Source organism: Clinocottus analis, unplaced genomic scaffold (genome assembly GCF_023055335.1).
Source record: "Clinocottus analis isolate CAN_PGR_092001 unplaced genomic scaffold, fCliAna1.0.p SCAF_9, whole genome shotgun sequence".
NCBI lineage: Eukaryota > Metazoa > Chordata > Actinopteri > Perciformes > Cottidae > Clinocottus > Clinocottus analis.
Window position 1 is genome coordinate 21,856,668 of NW_027176251.1, and position 24,596 is coordinate 21,881,263.

Here is a 24,596-nt window from a genome sequence, read left to right on the forward strand (position 1 = left end):
GAACGCAGGAAATGGAATAAAGAACATTTATTCCAACGAAAAACTAGGAAAGGATTCTAAAAAACAAACCGGTCCTCATGCACCACCTGGTCCACTCAGCTGATTCCATGAGCTGAAGCTCACCTGGTCCACTCAGCTGATTACCATGAGCTGAAGCTCACCTGGTCCACTCAGCTGATTCCATGAGCTGAAGCTCACCTGGTCCACTCAGCTGATTCCATGAGCTGAAGCTCACCTGGTCCACTCAGCTGATTCCATGAGCTGAAGCTCACCTGGTCCACTCAGCTGATTACCATGAGCTGAAGCTCACCTGGTCCACTCAGCTGATTACCATGAGCTGAAGCTCACCTGGTCCACTCAGCTGATTACCATGAGCTGAAGCTCACCTGGTCCACTCAGCTGATTCCATGAGCTGAAGCTCACCTGGTCCACTCAGCTGATTCCATGAGCTGAAGCTCACCTGGTCCACTCAGCTGATTACCATGAGCTGAAGCTCACCTGGTCCACTCAGCTGATTCCATGAGCTGAAGCTCACCTGGTCCACTCAGCTGATTCCATTAGCTGAAGCTCACCTGGTCCACTCAGCTGATTCCATGAGCTGAAGCTCACCTGGTCCACTCAGCTGATTACCATGAGCTGAAGCTCACCTGGTCCACTCAGCTGATTACCATGAGCTGAAGCTCACCTGGTCCACTCAGCTGATTACCATGAGCTGAAGCTCACCTGGTCCACTCAGCTGATTCCATGAGCTGAAGCTCAAAGGTACCGTTTGGTGACACTGGAAGTGTTTCCTGCTCCTCTGACTCACCTTCTCTTCTTTCTCTCTTTTCCATCCCATTGATAAAGGACCTACTCCTTTTTAAAGCCACCTCTGCAGCCACTTTGAGCTGCCTGGGCGAGTGCCTCAGCATGCTGCAGCACAATGTTGTCCATGCGCTCAACCAGAACCAGAACCAGAACCATGCCCCGAGTCCCATCCTTCACCCCAGTCCAGCTGGTTTGAATCAGACGGCTCCCACAGAAAGAGTGAAGTTGTGGAGTCGGCGCTGCAGCTCCGGCGTGAGCCAGGTGGAGCCCGGCGGCCTCCGGTCCAGCGGCCAGAGCCCGAGTCACAGCGCCCACGAGAGCCCGAGTCACAGCGCCCACGAGAGCCCGAGTCACAGCGACACCGGCGGAGGGCGAGAAGGTGGCAGCAACCACACCCAAAGCCAGGAGCAGAGCCGGGAACATGCAGGTGAGCTGAGGGATGGCTGGGTTACAGAAACGTGTCTGATTCCTTGTGTCCATTGGTCTGTCGTGAGCAGGCTGAGCAGGCTGAGCAGGGTGAGCAGAGTGAGCAAGGTGAGCAGGCTAAGCAGGCTGAGCAGGCTGAGCAGGCTGAGCAGGCTGAGCAGGGTGAGCAAGGTGAGCAAGGTGAGCAGGCTAAGCAGGCTGAGCAGGCTGAGCAGGCTGAGCAGGGTGAGCAGAGTGAGCAAGGTGAGCAAGGTGAGCAGGCTGAGCAGGGTGAGCAGGCTGAGCAGGCTGAGCAGGCCCGGCCTCTCTGCCCAGCGCTCATCAGTCAATGTCTGTCGGCGAAGGGCACGATGGTCAAATGTTTGGGGTCGATGGACGAAAGGCTGGAAGGAATCCATAAAACATGAAGTTGTACCTTCATAAAGATTCTCTTTAGGTGTTTGAAGAATGTGAGTCCAAGCAGCCGTGCCCATCTCAGGCTGAAAGCCCGAGGTCTTTTGGTTCTGACCCGGTTGACAGCCAGCTTGTGCTCTTCCTCACATTACCACCAGAACCTTCTTCAGCTGCGTGACGTCATTTAGTTGGTTTCTGCTCCACAAACCCGACTGTTGGGTAAAATCTAAATGTTCCTGAAGTGATGACTTGATCGATAATGATGAAATGTCCCGGCTGATATTGTAATAACTTTAGAACTAATGCTGTAGTCATGTGACATGTTAAGGACTCACAAATTCACAGAATGAGACCTCGACACACTTCATTTGGACCCAGAAGACTTTTCCGTTTCAAAGTTTTATCACTGAAAGCGTTGAGAACCCATAAAAACATCATACATATTGTCATTGTGTTGTTTCTAGATTCAAGTGGAGATAAATGAACTCTTTATGTTTAGAAAGTTCCCAAAGGAAGATTCCTGGTGATTCTTGAGTCAATCTTTCAGGTTGCTCTTCACCAACTCTTTGTAAAACAATGAGCTTCCATCAAATGTTCAATAGTTTTTGGGCCCAGAGGATGAATCTGTAGCACCAGCAGACGAAAGCACAAGAAACATCAACAGCTGCTCACGCTGGTCTCTTCAGAGTGACCTTTGACACTAACCAGGACCACTCAGTCTCCTCCGATCATCCGGAGACGTCGTCTCGCCTTAAGTCTCTCGTGAGGAGAGGGAACATCTGGAGTATCACATGTGGGTCTCCATCTTTTCCCTGAAGGCAGTTTCTCTCCAGAGGAGCCCGAAGGGAAGAAGGAGGACATGTGATTTGAGCACAGCTGAATCCAAACTCAACATTTGCAAACACTTAGCGCCACAAATGACATTTGCACTTTCCGTCCACGTGCAGTGCATGAGGTACGGCTGCTCCATGACGTCCTCCCCACCAGGACGTCTCCACGCTGGAGTCATTGTTTTGGTGGCTTTATTTCCTCAGGTGTCTCCACGGGACGGTCCGGGTCTCTTCCTGAGAAGCCGCAGAACAACAGAGACCAGAAGCCTCTCTCCTGGTCCACCCAGACACACCCGGACCCGCCTGAGGTAACCCTCTCATCACACAGCTCCTAGATCAGTATGCAAACTGCAATGGCAATTTACGCTGGCGACATAACTCTACCAGCTGTGCAGTTGTTTTAATCCTTCTATGTGCTTCCTGCTGGCGGTGCGTTGACTTTGCTTTGGTGACCAAAGTTAATGACTTTCATGTGAACTCTCCTTCATGTGTTCATCTGCTCCATGTGTTCCTCTGCTCCTTCATGTGTTCATCTGCTCCATATGTTCCTCTGCTCCTTCATGTGTTCATCTGTTCCTTCATCTGCTCCTTTATGTGTTCATCTGCTCCTTCATGTGTTCATCTGTTCCTTCATGTGTTCCTCTGTTCCTTCATGTGTTCATCTGCTCCTTCATGTGTTCCTCTGTTCCTTCATGTGTTCATCTGTTCCTTCATGTGTTCATCTGCTCCTTCATGTGTTCCTTCATGTGTTCATCTGCTCCTTCATGTGTTCATCTGCTCCTTCATGTGTTCATCTGCTCCTTCATGTGTTCCTTCATGTGTTCATCTGCTCCTTCATGTGTTCCTCTGTTCCTTCATGTGTTCATCTGCTCCTTCATGTGTTCCTCTGTTCCTTCATGTGTTCATCTGTTCCTTCATGTGTTCATCTGTTCCTTCATGTGTTCATCTGCTCCTTCATGTGTTCCTTCATGTGTTCATCTGCTCCTTCATGTGTTCCTCTGTTCCTTCATGTGTTCATCTGTTCCTTCATGTGTTCATCTGCTCCTTCATGTGTTCATCTGTTCCTTCATCTGCTCCATCATGTGTTCATCTGCTCCATCATGTGTTCATCTGCTCCTTCATGTGTTCATCTGTTCCTTCATCTGCTCCATCATGTGTTCATCTGCTCCATCATGTGTTCATCTGCTCCTTCATGTGTTCATCTGTTCCTTCATGTGTTCATCTGTTCCTTTATGTGTTCATCTGCTCCTTCATGTTTTCCTCTGTTCCTTTATGTGTTCATCTGCTCCTTCATGTGTTCCTCTGTTCCTTCATCTGTTCCTTCATGTTTTCCTCTGATCCTTCATGTGTTCATCTGTTCCTTCATGTGTTCATCTGCTCCTTCATGTGTTCCTTCATGTGTTCATCTGCTCCTTCATGTGTTCCTCTGTTCCTTCATGTGTTCATCTGCTCATTCATGTGTTCCTCTGCTCCTTCATGTGTTCATCTGCTCCTTCATGTGTTCATCTGTTCCTTCATGTGTTCCTCTGTTCCTTCATGTGTTCCTCTGTTCCTTCATCTGCTCCTTCATGTGTTCATCTGCTCCTTCATGTGTTCATCTGCTCCTTCATCTGCTCCTTCATGTGTTCATCTGCTCCTTCATGTGTTCATCTGCTCCTTCATGTGTTCCTCTGTTCCTTCATGTGTTCCTCTGTTTCTTCATGTGTTCCTCTGTTCCTTCATGTGTTCCTCTGTTCCTTCATGTGTTCATCTGCTCCTTCATGTGTTCCTCTGTTCCTTCATCTGCTCCTTCATGTGTTCCTCTGCTCCTTCATGTGTTCATCTGCTCCTTCATCTGCTCCTTCATGTGTTCATCTGCTCCTTCATGTCTCTTTAAGGCTTCTTCCTGGTTGACATGTTTTATCCAATCACATGTCTCCTGTCTTCCTCAGTGGAAGAGCAGCCTGTTAGAAGACATGAAGAGGCTTCTGGAGACCGAGACGTGTGATTGGTCACAGGGCCATGTGACCATGAACATGCGCTGTGATTGGTCAGTGAAGCTAGCGTCTCACCTAGAAGCTAGACCCTCAGGACTTACTGATGACCTCTTTCCCTCAGAGGTCATGTGATCTGGAGAGTGAAATGATGATTGTGTTGCTGTTTCATACATTTACAGTATTTAATGATAAACTCGCCACAGTGCTATTGTTGCTGCTGCACCTGGGGTTGCTGCTGCACCTGGGGCTGCTGCTGCACCTGGGGCTGCTGGTGCTTCTACCTGCGGCCTCTCCCTGTGATGTGAGAGGAGGAGGAGAGAGATGTGCGAGGAGGCTCTCTTGTAACAGTGTGCAGTGGGCGGGGCTTACGTCCAGAGGGAGGCTGTGGGGATGAAGAGGATTATCATCATCACTTTTAATCTGTGTATCAGAAGTGTAGCAGGCAGAGCTCGATGCTGCCGCCTTCTCTCTCTTCCTCTTTCCTCTCTCCTCTCATCCCCTCACTTGTTTCTCCTCTTAGTCAATGTCCTCCAGCCTCTCCTCTCTCTGTCTCTGGTTGTGGTCTGTCCCTGGTTGTGGTCTGTCCCTGGTTGTGGTCTGTCTCTGGTTGTGGTCTGTCTCTGGTTGTGGTCTGTCCCTGGTTGTGGTCTGTCTCTGGTTGTGGTCTGTCTCTGGTTGTGGTCTGTCCCTGGTTGTGGTCTGTCTCTGGTTGTGGTCTGTCCCTGGTTGTGGTCTGTCTCTGGTCTGTCTCTGGTTGTGGTCTGTCCCTGGTTGTGGTCTGTCTCTGGTTGTGGTCTGTCTCTGGTTGTGGTCTGTCCCTGGTTGTGGTCTGTCTCTGGTTGTGGTCTGTCCCTGGTTGTGGTCTGTCTCTGGTTGTGGTCTGTCTCTGGTTGTGGTCTTGGTGTTGGGTCTCCAGCACCTTGTCTGTCTTTCTCTGGATGGTGGACATGAAATCCAGCAGGACTCCCAACAAGTCAGCTTTGGTTTCATGCCAGCCCAACCACGTGAGTGTGTGTGTGTGTGTGTGTGTGTGTGTGTGTGTGTGTGTGTGTGTGTGTGTGTGTGTGTGTGTGGCAGTCTTACATAACCTCAGAGTAAACCCGATTGTTAATGAATTATTTAAAATAAATATTTTCCTATTTTAGATTCTGGGCTTAAAGAGACAGTGTTGCTCTAGTTGCTCTGGTTGCGCTCGTTGCTCTAGTTGCTCTGGTTGCTCTATGTTCTCCTTTTCAAACGCACCTCGTCTGGTCCCCAGGCTGCAGTTCTGGGTCTGAAACATGTGCATTCCTGCTGAAGGACAGCAGGGGGCGACTCCTCCGGTGGCACAGAGGAGTCAGATTGTATAGTTGTGTATAAGAAGATGAGTCTCCCTTATGATTGACAGGTGGCTCCTCCCGCCACGTTTGGTTGCAATAAAACAAGATGGAGGGTAGTTTGAGAGTTACAGGCCGTTGACCTTCATTGCTTCTTGACTGCCAGACTCTCATATTCTCTACATCTGAACATAAGTAGAGAGTTCAGTGTCCGTCCTCAGGATCTTCATGATTCTTAAGTTTGTTTTCCAAATGTTCATCAGCAGCAGCCTCCTCACTGTCGTAGAGCACTTCGTACCAAGACGCAGAGGGTTGGTCTCTCACGCCGTTGGTGTCCTCCTCACCTTTCCTCTTTCTGCGCCTCCTTCCCAGCTTGACCGGCATCCCCTGTGTGTCCTCCAGCAGGGCCTCCCCAGCAGCCCAGAAGCCCTGGATCCTTGCCACGAGACCACCGACACGGAGGACAACGAGGAGGAGGAAGACCTGGGAGTCCTGGAGGAGCAGAGGAGCATCATGCTCCACCTCCTGTCCCAGCTGAAGCTCGGCATGGACCTCACACGGGTGAGTGTCAGGTTCTGCCTTCATGTTCAGGTTCTCGGTAGAGAACAGACCCCCCAGTAAAGCTGCTGTCCAAGCTCCCTGACAGCAGGCCTCCACCGCGCTGCGACCTGTTCCTGCTCAACAACGCTGGCATTGGCCTCCATCTTGTTTTATTGCAACCAAATGTGACTCGAGAGGGAGGAGCCACTGGACGCTTCCTAGTGCAGAGCGACGAGGAGGCGAGGAGGCTCCGGTCAGAGCCTCCAGCGAGGGGCGACATAGAGCAGGCAGGGATGTGAACATCCCCATTGGGCCATGAGATAGTGTCTGTGTTGGGTCAGAGCTGCAAGGCAGTGGTCCTCAAATGGGGGTATGTGAAGGCACTCCAGAGGTACGTGAGATTTTTTAAAATATTAAAATAAAAATCGATATTTATTTTATAATATAATGATTTAATACAATATAAATCCTTTTGGTTAGGGGGTACTTCACTGAAAAAACTGCTGTAAGTGATACACAAGGACGATGTCGTCCCTCTTTGCCCCCCCCCCCCCCTCTGGTTCTCGGTGCTAGTGAATCAGATCCTCTGGTCATGTGATTGTGGTAACTCTCTCAGACCAGTGAGCTCAATCTGATTACCGCTACTCCAGTGCGCTGGATCACAGGATAACGTGCAGCAGAAGGATTCTGTTCCTTATACCTGAGGGACCGGAGGGAGATTATGAAATAACCGTTTGCTCTTGCCATGTCCATGTCGACTCCTGGGGTGCAGACAGAGAGCTGCCTGGATCTGCGAGGTGTCATGATATGGACCGTCAGGTTGTGTAACATGCTTCACTTTATGTGATCTGAAGGCCGACAGAGAGTCTCTGCTAAAGACAAAGTGCAATCTCCGTCACATGACATGAGACACACCTCACGCTGCCAGGACACGAGCTGCCGCATCGTCCTGAAGTCTGAAGAGACGGACGAGGCTCGCTGCCACGCTCCTGATTCTACTGCACGTTACCAACATAGAACCTTATGGCTTTACTAAGCGTCAGCTGGTGTGTGTGTGTGTGTGTGTGTGTGTGTGTGTGTGTGTGTGTGTGTGTGTGTGTGTGTGAGAGAGAGAGAGAGAGAGAGAGAGAGAGAGAGAGAGAGAGAGAGAGAGAGAGAGAGAGAGAGAGAGAGAGAGAGAGAGACGCTGTTAACAAATAAAATCAACAGGAATTTGCTGCACGGTGTAGTAGTGGCGAACACGGTCACCTCACAGCAAGAGAAGCCTGCGGTTCTCCTGTGGCAGCATGGGTTCCTTCTGGGTTCTCCTGTGGCAGCATGGGTTCCTTCTGGGTTCTCCTGTGGCAGCATGGGTTCCTTCTGGGTTCTCCTGTGGCAGCATGGGTTCCTTCTGGGTTCTCTGTTGGCAGCGTGGGATATGTATACTTTGTGGGATATATATATATATATATATATATATATATATATATATAAATATATATATATATATATATATATATATATATATATATATATATATATATAAATATATATCGGGTTATATATATATATATATATATATATATATATATATATATATATATATATATATATATATATAAATATATATCGGGTTATATATATATATATATGTGTGTGTAATTGAAGATGCCGTTTCCTTGCATGGGCACGTGGTTCCTCTGAAAGCAGGCTGGTGTTCAAGGAGGAGGAGTCGGACAGGACGGACTCACGGTGCTGTGAGGACACATGAGTCCTCTTATGGATCCACAATGTGTCCTCACAGCACCGTGAGTCCTTCCTGTTGAGAGTAAAAACAGGTCTTTTCTCTGTGTCTTCTCCATATAAGCGTCTGTGATCAACAGTCGACTTGTGCATGGTCTCCTCTGTACCCTCTGCCAGGTGGTGCTCCCTACCTTCATCCTGGAGAAGCGCTCCCTGCTGGAGGTTTACGCCAACTTCATGGCCCACCCCGACATGTTCCTCTCCATCACCTGCGGCCGCACGCCAGAAGAGCGCATGGTCCGCTTCGTGGAGTACTACCTGACCGCCTTCCACGAGGGCCGCAAGGGTGCTGTGGCCAAGAAGCCCTACAACCCCATCCTGGGGGAGAACTTCCACTGCTCCTGGTATGTTCCTCGGGACCGCGTTCGACCTCTCAGGACTAGCAACTGCAGCGCGCCCCACTCTGCACCCACGGCCCCGGCTGCCATCGCTGGGTCCCCTCAGAGGGGGGCGGCCTCAGACTGCTATCGGGTTCGGTTCGTGGCGGAGCAGGTGTCCCACCACCCTCCGGTGTCGGGCTTCTACTGCGAGTGCAAGGAGAAGAGGATGTGTGTCAACACTCATGTCTGGACCAAGAGCAAGTTCCTGGGCATGTCTGTTGGAGTGTCCATGGTCGGGGAAGGTAAGAGAACGGGATTTTCAGAGCATTTGCAAAGAGTTGCACAAAGAACATAGTTGCATGTTGATATTCTCCGGACTTTTTGGGTATTTTGATGCCCTGCTGCAGTGCAGATGGTGTGCCCACTCCACCGTGTCCCCACCAACAGTAATGCACTGTTTGTCTCCCATATTATCAATCTGTATGTCCACCACGTAATGGTGAGCCAGGAGAGAGGTGTGAGATCAAGAGCAACACCGTCCGTGACGGGAGGAACAGTGGATGGTGGCTCTCAAACCACCAGACCGCCGTCCAACAACAACGCAGCGTAATTCATAGATACCCCACAAAATCATTGCTCATCTTACTTCATGGTGAACGAGGAAGTATAAAGACGGCAGAAGCCACTCCGGCCGGTCATCCATCTTGGACCCTGCATGCGATGATTGGAAATGTATTTTCTGTCTCGTGTAGGAAAGAAAATGCTCAAAAGATATCGTACAAACTAACTTGTACAAAACCCCAAACAGGGAGACTTATCTGGATCATTATTGACAGAAGTCAGGCGGGTTTTAAATAACAATAACAAGAAAAGTGAATATGTGAGCGCAGTCTGTTGTCAGATGAATTAACAATCTGACATCAGCAGCTGTTTGCCGTGCAGAGCCTCCCAGCTGATTACATCACAGCTGTGAGCTCCATCTGCAGCCCCTCATTGGAGAAGTGAACTCAGCGCCATCACGCACGTGTGCAGGTTGTGTTCACCGTGTAGAGTTTGTCCTCAAGCCCGTTGCTCACGTTGACGTGTCGCACGGCGTCAGGCGAGGACACGTGACCTCCTGTGTTCAGGTCATCACGACACTCATGGAAACAGAAGCAGTGTATTCTGACAGCTACACACCATCACGTACACAACAGCTTCACCGTCACCACATGGACCCCAAAGAACCGTCACAGGACCCCGGGACCCCACCTAACCAGTAAAGTGTTCCTCATTGTGTGTGTGTGTGTGTGTGTGTGTGTGTGTGTGTGTGTGTGTGTGTGTGTGTGTGTGTGTGTGTGCGTGCGTGAGGGTTTGTGTGTATGGGTGTGTGTACGTATGTGTGCGTGCATGTGTGTCCGTGTATATCTGTGTGTATTTCAGAAAGATTATTCATTTTTCATTAACATTATGAGCAACAAGGGAACATTATTAGGGAACCAGGGAACATTATGAAGGAACCAGGGAACATTATGAAGGAACCAGGGAACATTATGAAGGAACCAGGGAACATTGAGGGAACCAGGGAACATTATGAAGGAACCAGGGAACATTATGAGCAATGAGGGAACATTATGAGGGAACCAGAGAACAATATGAGCAATGAGGGAACATTATGAGGGAACCAGAGAACAATATGAACAATGAGGGAACATTATGAGGGAACCAGAGAACAATATGAGCAATGAGGGAACATTATGAGGGAACCAGAGAACAATATGAGCAATGAGGGAACATTATGAGGGAACCATGGAATATTGTGAGCAACAAGGGAACATTATGAGGGAACCAGAGAACATTATGAGCAATGAGGGAACATTATGAGGGAACCAGGAAACATTATGAGGGAACCAGGGAACATTATGAGTGAACATTGTTCTTGGATGTAACCCTCCTCCTCCTCCTCCTGCCCCTCCTCTTCCTCCTCCTCCTCCTCTTCCTCCTCTTGCTCTAGCGTTCGAACAGTGAACAATGTATTGACAATAAGCTAATCTACCAAACACAAAGTTCCAAACTTTATAATAATGATGTCATTTTGTGATGTTGCTGTCTGCATGAATTGAAACGACAGATTCATTATTTTTGATTAAACTTAATGTTAGGCTTAATGTTGACGTGGCAGACTACTGCAGCTTCTAGAAAACTCAGTGATGAAAGATCAGCTGCTGACTTTCCCTCTGAACACGTGACGCTCGCTCAGAGTGGCACACAGAATGTGGGTCTTTGTGGGTCTTTGTTACACAGATGCACAAATACACACATGGATGCACACAACCAATTGCAAACATCTGGGAGGAAAAATAGCACAATGCAGGAAATAAGGACATTGTGTGTGTTTTTGACTTGTGGGTCTTTTAGACGAGGAAGTGTGTGTGTCTTGTCAAAATATGTGTGTGTGTGTGTGTGTGTGTGTGTGTGTGTGTGTGTGTGTGTGTGTCCGACCTGCGCCCGCAGCAGACTGGGTCCAGCTGTCTGTTACATAAGCAGGAGGCAGAGCCAACAGGACCTTACAACGGATCACCATGCTCAGTACACAGTAAAATCAGAAGTGTGAAATTAACTCCCATAGTGTTAAGATCAACACTATGCCAGTGTTTATATAATCCACTCGGGTTCAGAGTTAAATCTACACTTTGGATAGTGTTAATATTTTAACTCTTTCATAGCGTTAATATCTAACCCTCAGTGTTGTCTTATGACACATGAAAATGTGTTTTTTACACTAAATTGTGTTAATATGCAACACTCTGCATCATCCTGTGACGCATGAAAGTCTGAATATATAACAGCGATAAGAACTTAATTCAGGGTTTCACATTCATAAAGTTACACCGCTGAACTGCATGCTGGGTCGTCCTGTCAAACTCCATCAGGATGTAAGTAGAATAGAAAGATTACTAAATAACCGTAGGTGTAGATAACTTAGTCAGGAGTGCATTGCGTTAACTCGCCTAAACGACCCCGCCCAGGGAGGGTTCGGATCCCGGTCTGCAGGTCCTTCTGTGTGGAGTCTGCATGTTCTCCCCATGGCAGCGTGGGTTCTCTCCAGGTTCTCCGGCTTCCTCCCACAGTCCAAAGACATGCTGCAGAGGTTAACTGGACTCTAACTGTCCCGTAGGTGTGAATGTGAGTGTGAATGGTTGTCTGTCTGTCCTGTGATGGACTGGAGACTTGTCCAGGTGAACTCTGCCTTCACCTCCTGACAGCTGGGATTGGCTCCAGCGCCCCGCGACCCTAATGAGGATAAGCAGTTAAGATAATGGATGGATGGAAAATTAACACTAAGTAACACTACCCATTTTGCTGTGTACGACTGATCCTCTGGGGAGCATGAACGTCAGTATGAACCCTCAGGGCCATCCACCCAGTAAAGGTGGAGTTATAGAGGCAGACGTTCTACATCTCTGCTCATGTCGGTGGGGATCAGGAGCGTCTTTTCACTCTGTATAACGCTGACTCTCTTCGTTTGCACCACGGCGATCAAAGAAGTGAGTCCTTCAGGAGGGATTCCAAGAATATGACACAAAAGCACTCCTTTGCTGGAGATAGAGGTCATGTCAGGATTAATGAGCCCCGGTCATCCTGTCATCTAGTTTTTCCTGATCCCATGTGAGGTCCTGTGATTTTGGGTTGTATAAAATAAACTGAATTGACTGTGAGTAATAAGAGGAAGTGTGTGGGCTTCCATTGCGTTACACTAAGTTGAGTTGTTCGTAGCGGTGGAATGTAACTAAAGGGCAGTTACATACAACCCTCTTATTGCACGTAACAGTATAATTACTTCAAACCAAAGCACGATCTTTAAGCTGAACCAACGACCTGCTGAAAGCAAGTAGCATGTTGCATCAGTAAAGCAGAAATAGAGTTGACTTCCTTTGAAAAAGACCTTTGCATGCAGACGCTGTTGGTTCCTGTAGACGCCGTAGTGTTGTAAGCGAGACACTGAACGTAGCGCGTACCTGAGCACACTGATGCTCCAGAGGAGGCTACTGAGCAGTTCAGCGTCATCTCCAGCACAGCATCTGCAGCTGTTTCTTCCTGCGGTCTCTTGAATCTGTCCTGTGTCCCAGGTGTGCTGTACTTGTTGGAACATGATGAGGAGTATGTGTTCACCCTGCCCTGTGCCTACGCCCGCTCCATCCTGACGGTGCCGTGGGTGGAACTTGGAGGGAAGGTCACTATCAATTGTGCCAAGAGTGGGTACTCTGCCACTGTCACGTTCCACACCAAACCCTTCTACGGGGGAAAGGTACACAGGTAGGCAGAAACCAACTGACCCCCAAAAACCTTATTTGTGACAAAAAAAGCTGTATAGCAGATGTATAACTATATAGCTATAGCTATATAGTTATATAACTATATAGCTATATAGTATAACTATATAGTATAACTATATAGCTATATAGTTATACTATATAGCTATATAGTTATACTATATAGCTATATAGTTATACTATATAGCTATATAGTTATACATGTACTATACAGCTATATAGGTGCTATATAGCTGTATAGTACATATATAACTATATATGTGCTTTAAAGCTATATGTGTGCTATATAGCTGTATAGCACACATATATAACTATATATGTGCTATAAAGCTATATAGGTGCTATATAGCACATATATGGCACCTATTTAGCTGTATAGGTGCAAGTGTCTCTTGATGCTGATGTGATCATTCTTTGGTGAAAGGCATCACATTCAAACAAAAATTACAAATGGCAATCTGTGCAAAATGTGGCTGATATTATTATTATTATTAATATTATTATTAATAATAATAATATTAATAATAATAATAATGTGTGCTCATCAGTCAGGATTGCTAAAGACCTTCTTGTGGACTCCTCAGGGTAACAGCAGAGGTGAAGCAGCAGCAGACAGGAAGCGTGGTGTGCAAGGCGCAGGGCGAGTGGAACGGGCTGCTGGAGTTCAGCTACAGCAACGGGGACAGCAAGGTGATTGACACCTCCAAGCAGCCAATCATCAAGAAGAAGATCCAGCCTCTCGAGACACAGGGCCCCTTTGAGTCACGGTGGGTCTGCGGCTCTGTTTCTTGACAGAATACAAGATGCTGCCAGTGTTACTAGTGCAACAGAGCACCAGTGTTGCTAGTGCAACGGAGCACCAGTGTTACTAGTGCAACAGAGCACCAGTGTTACTAGTGCAATAGAGCACCAGTGTTACTAGTGCAACGGAGCACCAGTGTTGCTAGTGCAATAGAGCACCAGTGTTACTAGTGCAACAGAGCACCAGTGTTGCTAGTGCAACGGAGCACCAGTGTTACTAGTGCAACAGAGCACCAGTGTTACTAGTGCAACAGAGCACCAGTGTTACTAGTGCAACAGAGCACCAGTGTTACTAGTGCAACAGAGCACCAGTGTTACTAGTGCAATAGAGCACCAGTGTTACTAGTGCAATAGAGCACCAGTGTTACTAGTGCAATAGAGCACCAGTGTTGCTAGTGCAATAGAGCACCAGTGTTGCTAGTGCAATAGAGCACCAGTGTTGCTAGTGCAATAGAGCACCAGTGTTACTAGTGCAACAGAGCACCAGTGTTACTAGTGCAATAGAGCACCAGTGTTGCTAGTGCAATAGAGCACCAGTGTTACTAGTGCAATAGAGCACCAGTGTTGCTAGTGCAATAGAGCACCAGTGTTGCTAGTGCAACAGAGCACCAGTGTTGCTAGTGCAACAGAGCACCAGTGTTACTAGTGCAACAGAGCACCAGTGTTACTAGTGCAACAGAGCACCAGTGTTACTAGTGCAATAGAGCACCAGTGTTACTAGTGCAATAGAGCACCAGTGTTACTAGTGCAATAGAGCACCAGTGTTACTAGTGCAATAGAGCACCAGTGTTACTAGTGCAACGGAGCACCAGTGTTACTAGTGCAATAGAGCACCAGTGTTACTAGTGCAATAGAGCACCAGTGTTACTAGTGCAATAGAGCACCAGTGTTACTAGTGCAACGGAGCACCAGTGTTACTAGTGCAATAGAGCACCAGTGTTACTAGTGCAACGGAGCACCAGTGTTACTAGTGCAATAGAGCACCAGTGTTACTAGTGCAATAGAGCACCAGTGTTACTAGTGCAATAGAGCACCAGTGTTACTAGTGCAACGGAGCACCAGTGTTACTAGTGCAACAGAGCACCAGTGTTACTAGTGCAACAGAGCACCAGTGTTACTAGTGCAATAGAGCACCAGTGTTACTAGTGCAACGGAGCACCAGTGTTACTAGTGCAATAGAGCACCAGTGTTACTAGTGCAACGGAGCACCAGTGTTGCTAGTGCAATAGAGCACCAGTGTTACTAGTGCAACAGAGCACCAGTGTTACTAGTGCAATAGAGCACCAGTGTTACAAGTGCAATAGAGCACCAGTGTTACTAGTGCAATAGAGCACCAGTGTTACTAGTGCAATAGAGCACCAGTGTTACTAGTGCAACAGAGCACCAGTGTTACTAGTGCAATAGAGCACCAGTGTTACAAGTGCAACAGAGCACCAGTGTTACTAGTGCAACAGAGCACCAGTGTTGCTAGTGCAATAGAGCACCAGTGTTACTAGTGCAATAGAGCACCAGTGTTACTAGTGCAACGGAGCACCAGTGTTACTAGTGCAACGGAGCACCAGTGTTGCTAGTGCAATAGAGCACCAGTGTTGCTAGTGCAATAGAGCACCAGTGTTGCTAGTGCAACAGAGCACCAGTGTTACTAGTGCAACGGAGCACCAGTGTTACTAGTGCAATAGAGCACCAGTGTTACTAGTGCAACGGAGCACCAGTGTTGCTAGTGCAATAGAGCACCAGTGTTGCTAGTGCAATAGAGCACCAGTGTTGCTAGTGCAACGGAGCACCAGTGTTGCTAGTGCAACAGAGCACCAGTGTTGCTAGTGCAACAGAGCACCAGTGTTACTAGTGCAACGGAGCACCAGTGTTACTAGTGCAATAGAGCACCAGTGTTACTAGTGCAACGGAGCACCAGTGTTGCTAGTGCAATAGAGCACCAGTGTTGCTAGTGCAATAGAGCACCAGTGTTGCTAGTGCAACAGAGCACCAGTGTTGCTAGTGCAATAGAGCACCAGTGTTGCTAGTGCAACGGAGCACCAGTGTTGCTAGTGCAATAGAGCACCAGTGTTGCTAGTGCAATAGAGCACCAGTGTTGCTAGTGCAACGGAGCACCAGTGTTGCTAGTGCAATAGAGCACCAGTGTTGCTAGTGCAATAGAGCACTAGTAACACTGGTGCTCTATTGCACTCTTATTTAGGACTTCAGCGGACACGGCAGGTTATTTGTTCTTCATCTACAGATAAACACAGTTCTCACTATTTTAAGTTGTCAGATAAAATATAATATCCAATACAAGTAGCTGTATAACAAAAGGAGACCAGATATACATGAAGGGATACACATTCTGGAGGAAATGATGTTGTTCATCAGCGTCCGGTGAGCTCCGTTGTGTTACCCACCACTCACTGATCATAACCAGAGACCTTATTCATCATTGATTAGAATCTAGGACCCTTCGCTGTATGGTGGCGGATGTAAATATCCTCATTCATTAAGCCCAGAGGCCTGAATGGAAAACACAGCTTTCCTGATGCCGGCTGCCTGAGCACATGCACACGTATGAAGCTGCTCAATGAAAGTCAAACTGTTGCTCACGTCTCCTGCTTCCAGACGTCATAACAGGTGCTCTGCTTCCATGCATCATAACAGGTGCTCTGCTTCCATGCATCATAACAGGTGCTCTGCTTCCAGACGTCATAACAGGTGCTCTGCTTCCATGCATCATAACAGGTGCTCTGCTTCCATGCATCATAACAGGTGCTCTGCTTCCATGCGTCATAACAGGTGCTCTGCTTCCATGCATCATAACAGGTGCTCTGCTTCCATGCATCATAACAGGTGCTCTGCTTCCATGCATCATAACAGGTGCTCTGCTTCCATGCATCATAACAGGTGCTCTGCTCTCCCTCCTCGTTGTCTGCAGGCGTCTTTGGCAGCGCGTCACAGCGGCGCTGAAGGCGGGGAACATGGACGCAGCCACAGAACACAAGCAGCGGCTGGAAGAGAGGCAGCGCAGGGAGGGCAAGCAGAGAGCGGCCGCCAAGACGACCTGGACACCCAGCTACTTCATCAAAGAGGTGAGCGCCGCCATGACATCACTACGGGACCAGCTACAGGTCCTGTTGCATCGCACACAGGAGCCCATTAGGAGGACCAGGTCAACCTCGAACCCAAAGAAACAGCCGTTGGTCCCAGGGCCTGAAAACAACATCGCATATATAGCTGATGAATTTACACACTGTCACAAAGTCATGTGACTTGTGGCGTGGTCGTGCCTCCTGTCATTATTATTATTATTATTAGTCACATTTCTAGTTCTGCTATCACTAATGTTTTTATCATCATCATTATTATAATATTGTATCCACCGCTGCTGTTTTTATTATTAGTTGCAGGTTTCTTCCTTTTTCTCACCGTTAAAGGTTGAGATAAATGTAAAATAAATGTAATTGAACTGATGCCTTAACAATCAGACCATAATGTGTGTGTGTGTGTGTGTGTGTGTGTGTGTGTGTGTGTGTGTGTGTGTGTGTGTGTGTGTGTGTGTGTGTTTAGGGTGAAGGCTGGGTGTACCACAATCCTCTGTGGAAAGCTCACTGAACAGGAGCCTCGGAAGCAGCGATCCAAACACAGACGACTAGAGAGGAGAGGAGTGAGGGAAGAGGACACATGGAGAAGAGGACAAGTGGAGAAGAGGACACATGGAGAAGAGGACAAGTGGAGAAGAGGACAAGTGGAGAAAAGGACAAGAGGAGAAGAGGACAAGTGGAGAAGAGGACACGTGGAGAAAAGGACAAGAGGAGAAGAGGACAAGTGGAGAAGAGGACACTTGAAGAAGAGGACACTTGAAGAAGAGGACAAGTGGAGAAGAGGACACTTGGAGAAGAGGACAAGTGGAGAAGAGGACACTTGGAGAAGAGGACACTTGTTGAAGAGGACAAGTGGAGAAGAGGACAAGTGGAGAAGAGGACACGTGGAGAAAAGGACAAGAGGAGAAGAGGACAAGTGGAGAAGAGGACACTTGAAGAAGAGGACACTTGAAGAAGAGGACACTTGAAGAAAAGGACAAGAGGACACTTGGAGAAGAGGACAAGTGGAGAAGAGGACACTTGGAGAAGAGGACAAGTGGAGAAGAGGACACTTGTTGAAGAGGACAAGTGGAGAAGAGGACAAGTGGAGAAGAGGACACTTGAAGAAGAGGACAAGTGGAGAAGAGGACAAGTGGAGAACAGGACACTTGAAGAAGAGGACAAGTGGAGAAGAGGACAAGTGGAGAAGAGGACACTTGAAGAAGAGGACAAGTGGAGAAGAGGACAAGTGGAGAACAGGACACTTGAAGAAGAGGACAAGTGGAGAAGAGGACAAGTGGAGAAGAGGACAAGTGGAGAAGAGGACACTTGGAGAAGAGGACAAGTGGAGAAGAGGACACTTGGAGAAGAGGACACTTGGAGAAGAGGACAAGTGGAGAAGAGGACACTTGGAGAAGAGGACACTTGGAGAAGAGGACAAGTGGAGAAGAGGACAAGTGGAGAAGAGGACACTTGGAGAAGAGGACAAGTGGAGAAGAGGACACTTGGAGAAGAGGACAAGTGGAGAAGAGGACAGTTGGAGAAGAGGACAAGTGGAGAAGAGGACACTTGGAGAAGAAGTACTGAACAACATTGTCTATTTCACAACAGTTTTATGTATACTATGTAGACTATATGTAGACTATGTAGACTATAGGTACACTATGTATACTATATAGACTATATGTAGACTATATGTAGACTGTGTATACTATGTAGACTACATGTAGACTATGTAGACTATATGTAGACTACACTGTATGTTGACTACGTAGACTATATGTAGACAATGTAGACTATATGTAGAATATGTAGACTTTGTCGACTATTTAGACTATGTAGAATGTATGTAGACTATGTAGCGTGTGTAGTCTATGTAGACTGTGGAATATAAAGACTAAGGAGGCCATGGCGCAGACTGTAACATGTGAGCGATGTGTGTTGTGAGGACGAGGAACTCTTGGTAAACAACAGCTTCAGGTCTGGGATGAAGATGCATCTTCTCTGTATTGTAACTCTTTCCACTTCGCATGCAGAGCTTGTTTTAGGGGAGACATGTTTCATATTGAGGTCCACTTCAGGGTCATGACCTCAGAAAGCCTCCAGGCAGCCATGAAGTTACAGCAAGTGTCTCCAGCTAAACGTCTCATGGAACAGGGACTTGATCCTGAAGTGGAGAACAGGGTCTTCCTCACTTCCCTCTATCTCCATGCGCAGCCCGTCGCTGTGTTTGTCCGTCAGATGATTCTTTACGGACTTGGGACAGCCAAGACTATATCACGGTGCGACGATTCCTGTTCAAATGAACATTTTGAGCAGACTTCCATCTTTGTATCAGTTTTAATGGTTTGTTAAAGTTACTCTCAGGATCGTTGAGCTGGTCATGTGACGCTGGTGCTGCGTCAGACCTGCGTCTGAGCCGACGAGACCAGGAACTCCTTCAGCTCAGACTTCAGCCGGACCTCCTGGAGGTGTTGACCTCCCCGCCGACCAAAGAACAGTACGACCAACAGGAGACCTAGACCAGGAGACCTAGTCCTGGACGACATAGACCAGGACGACCTAGTCCTGGACGACCTATTCCTGGATGACCTATTTCTGGACGACCTATTCCTAGACGACCTATTCCTGGACGACCTAGACCAGGAGACCTAGACCAGGAGACCTGTCCTGGACGACTTAGTCCAGGACGACCTATTCCTGGACGACCTATTCCTGGACGACCTAGACCAGGACGACCTATTCCTGGACGACCTATTCCTGGACGACCTAGACCTGGACGACCTAGTCCTGGACGACTTATTCCTGGACGACCTAGACCAGGAGACCTATCCTGGACGACCTAGTCCAGGACGACCTAGACCAGGACAACCTATTCCTGGACGACCTAGTCCTGGACGACCTAGTCCTCGACTCAGGCAGGAAGCAGACGGAGAGACGCTGCATCTGGAGACCCACTGGGGGTGACGAGCTGAGGGACAATCAGAATCAGGACTGAGGGGCAACCAGAACCAGGACGAGGGGCAGCCAGAACCAGGACTGACTGTCAGATCCTGCTGCAGTGAGATCTGGCGGCTGCAGGTGCTCACAGCATGAAGCTGTGGTGCTCACAAACACTCAGCCTTTGTCCACCTGGGACACCAGAATCCAGACCAGATGAAAGTTCCTTGTCATAACTTGAACTTGATTGGCCCTGCAGTTCTCTGGCTCCCCCCACTAATGAGCTGCTCTACCTCTGAGGCGTGTCAAACCAAAACTCCATCTCCTCAAAGATTAGACATCCAGTAATGTTTCCTCACCGCCAACTTGTTCAGAGGGAGATGCGTCTGGTGCTCAGTGTCGGCCGTCTGGACCAGGTCAGAGCCAGAGAGCTCAGGGTGGACTATTGGGAGTGAGGATCAGGATCACTGCACCGGTCCAGCTGTCCACTGGGCTGCCTTCTTATGCGAGTCCCAACACCAACATGGACTATTGTAGTCCTGTGAAGCCGTGGACTTGATGCTAAAACCATGAGTCCAGAAGTGTTCTCAGTCTTCAGCAGAAGAGTTGAAGTGGAGCCGCTGGGTTCGTTGTCTTCATCTGACCCTTGTAGTAAACACAGCTATGCAACACATAGTCCAGTACTCAGGGGGGCGGGGAGCGATCCAGCTCTGTAGTAGTTTTTAAAATAAAGATCTTCTCACATCTGCCTCCTGATGTCTCGGTTCTCTTAGAACCAACAAGTTGAATTCACTTGCCGTGTTTAAAATGGAGTTCGTAACATGTAAGTTGACTTAACGTGTAGATTGTAAGTAAACGTACCAGGTTGAAGTCAAGTCAGTTATTTCAAGTTAGATGAATCGTTGGGGAAACATAGAGGAAGCAGTTCATGTACATAATACCACTAATTATTAGTGTAAACATACTCTGTTACAAGTAAATACAATGTACTCAAAGTAAGTTATACTCAAAGGTTAAAGTTCGTAGTGTTGTATGTACATATTGTATCAGTTTTACATTATTGGAACCAAGCTGGCTGAGGTGGCGTCATGTGACTCTTTTACGGGCTCAGTAGTTTTGTTTAAGGACAATCATGGTCGCTTGATTACATGAGTCATGTGTCAAAGGTGAAGCTCTAAGAAACTCATGCCTGAAGTGATTATATTCATTAAGAGGAGAAATATTGTGGACTACACGTATTAAGTACCTCCACATCGTACATAAGAAAAGTACTTGAGTATATGTACTTAATTCTCACCACTGAGCAGATGACACAAAGGCAGTTATGATTAGAGAGCTCCACAGAAGATGGAGAACCCTGTGAGGAGGCTGGAAACAGCTTTAGTGTGTGCTGCCCTCTGGTGGCCGAGCAGAAATGGCACGCTAAGATTAATCCAGAGATATGAGGGAAAGACTTTCTCAAACTATATTGGGGTAATATCAATGATGCACTTTCACAGTTACAATGAAATAACAGTAGAAATTATCTTACAAATGTTGTGATTTCTTATAAATAAATCTAAATACTAAGTAGTAAGAATCAAACGTCGGTATCTTCTGGACGTGCTGGTCGGACGCGGCCGGCTGCTTCCTCTGGTTCAGAAGCTCCTTCCTGTATTCTCATGTTACCATGGTTTGTCCCGTGAGATTCTCTTTACTATCACCACAATATCAGCCAGGTTATTCCCTCTGTGTCTGTGTGTGTGTGTGTGTGTTTGTGTTTGTGTGTCTGTGTGTGTGTCCTAAGATGACTCCCCATTTATGCAGCTGAAAGCAGTTGGCTCAACACCTGGGACTTGAATTGTGGTGTGAATGGGCTCATCACAGGGATCAGCAGTAGAAGATGTGCGCTGCTAGAAGAACTGGACCTCATTCCTCATTCCTTAGTCCTCATTCCTTATTCCTTAGTCCTCATTCCTTATTCCTTAGTCCTCATTCCTTAGTCCTCATTTCTCATTCTTTAGTCCTCATTCCTTAGTCCTCATTCCTCATTCCTTAGTCCTGATTCCCTATTCCTTAGTCCTCATTCCTTAGTCCTCATTCCTCATTCCTTATTCTTTAGTCCTCATTCCTTAGTCCTCATTCCTCATTCCTTAGTCCTCATTCCTCATTCCTTACTCCTTAGTCCTTAGACCAGCTCATGAAGGACCAGCTCATGAAGGACCAGCTCATGAAGGACCAGTTCATGAAGAACTAGCTCATGGAGAACCAGCTCAGGAAGGACCAGCTTATGAAGAATTAGCTCATGGAGGACCAGTTCATGAAGAACTAGCTCATGGAGAACCAGCTCAGGAAGGACCAGCTTATGAAGAATTAGCTCATGGAGGACCAGCTCATGAAGGACCAGCTCATAAAGGACCAGCTCATGGAGGACCAGCTCATGAAGAACTAGCTCATGGAGGACCAGCTCATGAAGGACCAGCTCATGAAGAACTAGCTAATGGAGAACCAGCTCATGAAGGACCAGCTCATAAAGAACTAGCTAATGGAGGACCAGCTAATGGAGGACCAGCTCATGGAGGACCAGCTCATGGAGAACCAGCTCATGAAGGACCAGCTCATGAAGGACCAGCTCATGAAGAACTAGCTAATGGAGAACCAGCTCATGAAGGACCGGCTCATGAAGGACCATCTCATGAAGGACCAGCTCATGAAGAACTAACTAATGGAGAACCAGCTCATGAAGGACCGGCTCATGAAGAACTAGCGCATGGAGGACCAGCTCATGAAGAACTAGCTCATGGAGGACCAGCTCATGAAGGACCAGCTCATGAAGAACTAGCTCATGGAGGACCAGCTCATGAAGAACTAGCTCATGAAGGACCAGCTCATGAAGGACCTGCTCATGAAGAACTAGCTCATGGAGGACCAGCTCATGAAGGACCGGCTTATGAAGGACCGGCTCATGAAGAACTAGCTCATGGAGGACCAGCTCATGAAGGACCGGCTCATGAAGAACTAGCAAATGGAGAACCAGCTCATGCAGGACCAGAGACCAGGAGCTCTTGGTAAAGAGAGACCAGGAGCTCTCGGGGAAGAGAGACCAGGAGCTCTCGGTGAAGAGAGACCAGGAGATCTTGGGGAAGAGAGACCAGGAGCTCTCGGTGAAGAGAGACCAGGAGCTCTCGGTGAAGAGAGACCAGGAGCTGGACTGTAGGACCTACACCATGAACAGCTGTGTGTCTGCTCTGTCATCACCACAGTACCTCGCGGTGAGACATTTTTAATGAGATGCTGATTATTCTACGTTTACTTATTGCCAACAATCATATAATCACATAAAAACTCAAACCAACAATGAGTTCGGTCGCTGTAGCTATCGGCAAACATGGCGGAAATAGGATGAAATATGCATCTAGTGGGGACTATTGTCAGTTCTCAAGAAGAGAACAGATCATTTATTAAAAGTGGAATGTTCCATATGAACTATTTCCCTCTAACATGAGTAGAAGTATGAAGTGATATAACATGAATTATCTCAAGTAAAGTACTTCAGAATGTTAACTAAGTACTGTTCAGATCAGCAGGCCGGTGACGTGTGTGTGGGTCAGTGTGTGTGTGTGTGTGTGTGTGTGTGTGTGTGTGTGTGTGGGTGTGAGAAGTGCTCATTAAAGTGTTTTAACGACATCAAGCTGATATCAAGTTTAGGAGACACAGTCACAGGTTTCGGTCTCATTGTGAAATTTCTTGATAAAAAAGAAAAGCATTATCCAGTTATATCATTTAAAGGCCAAACAAATGCAGTACAAAACAACAACCGTGCAATAAAAGCTCCATGAAGGTTCTGCTTTGGTTGGTCATCTCGGAGGACGCTTGTGCTGCTCTTGAATTGACAGGTGTTTCTGTTTTTATGTCCAACCTCTGAGCCTGATGTTTTAATGCTGCTGTCAATCAGGAAGCTGAGAGAAGATGGACCAGTCGCCTCTCTCTGTGAAGCATGTGGAACAAGAATCAGTGTCCTGACTCGTCACCAGGACACGCCCCCTCCGACCAGCCTGCCGTGTGCATGCAGAGTCCTGTACGGTTCTGCTCGTCCACAGTGCATTCAGACCGACAGTAAAGCTCATGCAGCGGTTACACTACACAACAATACTCTGACCCACACAGTGCAGAGCAGGAAGACCGGACCAGTCCTCCGCCCAGAGCCCCCAGTCCAGTGCATAGTCCAGGCCCACAGTCAGCTCATATGCTCACCCTGCGTGTGGTTGCTTCCAATAGGATTAAATTACTATTGTATTTACCAGGAGCCATAATCTCCAGAGATTTTATTTTACCACTCAGGATCGTGACATGAAAGCGTAAAACAGCGACCACAAGTGGACAAAATAAATAACTGAGTACGCTAGAGTGACTCAGCAGAAACATTCCAACACTAAACAAAAAAAAACACAGACCTACAGAAGACAATAACACACACACACACACACACACACACACACACACACACACACACACACACACACACACACACACTTTGCTTTCTGGTCTCTCACTCTGCACATCATCAGCTTCCTAAACACGCAAAACCACAGAATTTACAATATACGTCATGACGGCCGCATGTAGATAAAACAAACAGCACCAAATGAAACAGCCACAAAACACAGACGTTACCGTCGTGATGACGCAGCAGCTGAACACGTGAGCATGTGAGTGAGCATCACCACGTGTCGCCATGGTCACAAGAACAAACAGGGCGACATCATTTTCCCCACAACTTACCCTCAGAAATAAAACAATAACTATTGTGAGCGAAAGACGGGACTACGGAAGCTTTGGAGAGACAAACGGATTTTAGAAATAACGCTCAATGAAAACAACTTGTCAAAGTAAAATTCACAAAAATTCATCAGGATCGTTGATTAATAAACAAAACCATCCAAACCACTACTCTGGTTGTATAGAAGTCTTTGCTTCATATGATAAAGCTGCATTCTCTCTCCTGACCACCAGGGGGCGACTCCTCTGGTTGTATAGAAGTCTTTGCTTCATGTGATAAAGCTGCATTCTCTCTCCTGACCACCAGGGGGCGACTCCTCTGGTTGTAT

General features: G+C 47.5%; 1 protein-coding gene across 3 annotated transcripts in view; it reads left to right on the forward strand.

Annotated features, from left to right (window-relative positions):
- Positions 1-20,324, forward strand: part of LOC137781538 (oxysterol-binding protein-related protein 10-like) — a 34,616-nt gene extending 14,292 nt beyond the window's left edge. The window contains exons 5-12 of one of the 3 annotated variants that reach the window (XM_068570356.1): positions 847-1,234; positions 2,661-2,764; positions 6,121-6,309; positions 8,188-8,692; positions 12,500-12,686; positions 13,288-13,470; positions 16,425-16,578; positions 17,057-20,324. In XM_068570356.1, coding sequence (XP_068426457.1) covers positions 847-1,234; positions 2,661-2,764; positions 6,121-6,309; positions 8,188-8,692; positions 12,500-12,686; positions 13,288-13,470; positions 16,425-16,578; positions 17,057-17,101 — 1,755 coding nt within the window. In that variant the 3' untranslated portion in view covers positions 17,102-20,324. The remainder of the gene's footprint in view (positions 1-846; positions 1,235-2,660; positions 2,765-6,120; positions 6,310-8,187; positions 8,693-12,499; positions 12,687-13,287; positions 13,471-16,424; positions 16,579-17,056) is intronic. The other 2 variants (XM_068570357.1, XM_068570358.1) reach the window with 2 other exon arrangements.
- Positions 20,325-24,596: the final 4,272 nt, after the last annotated feature.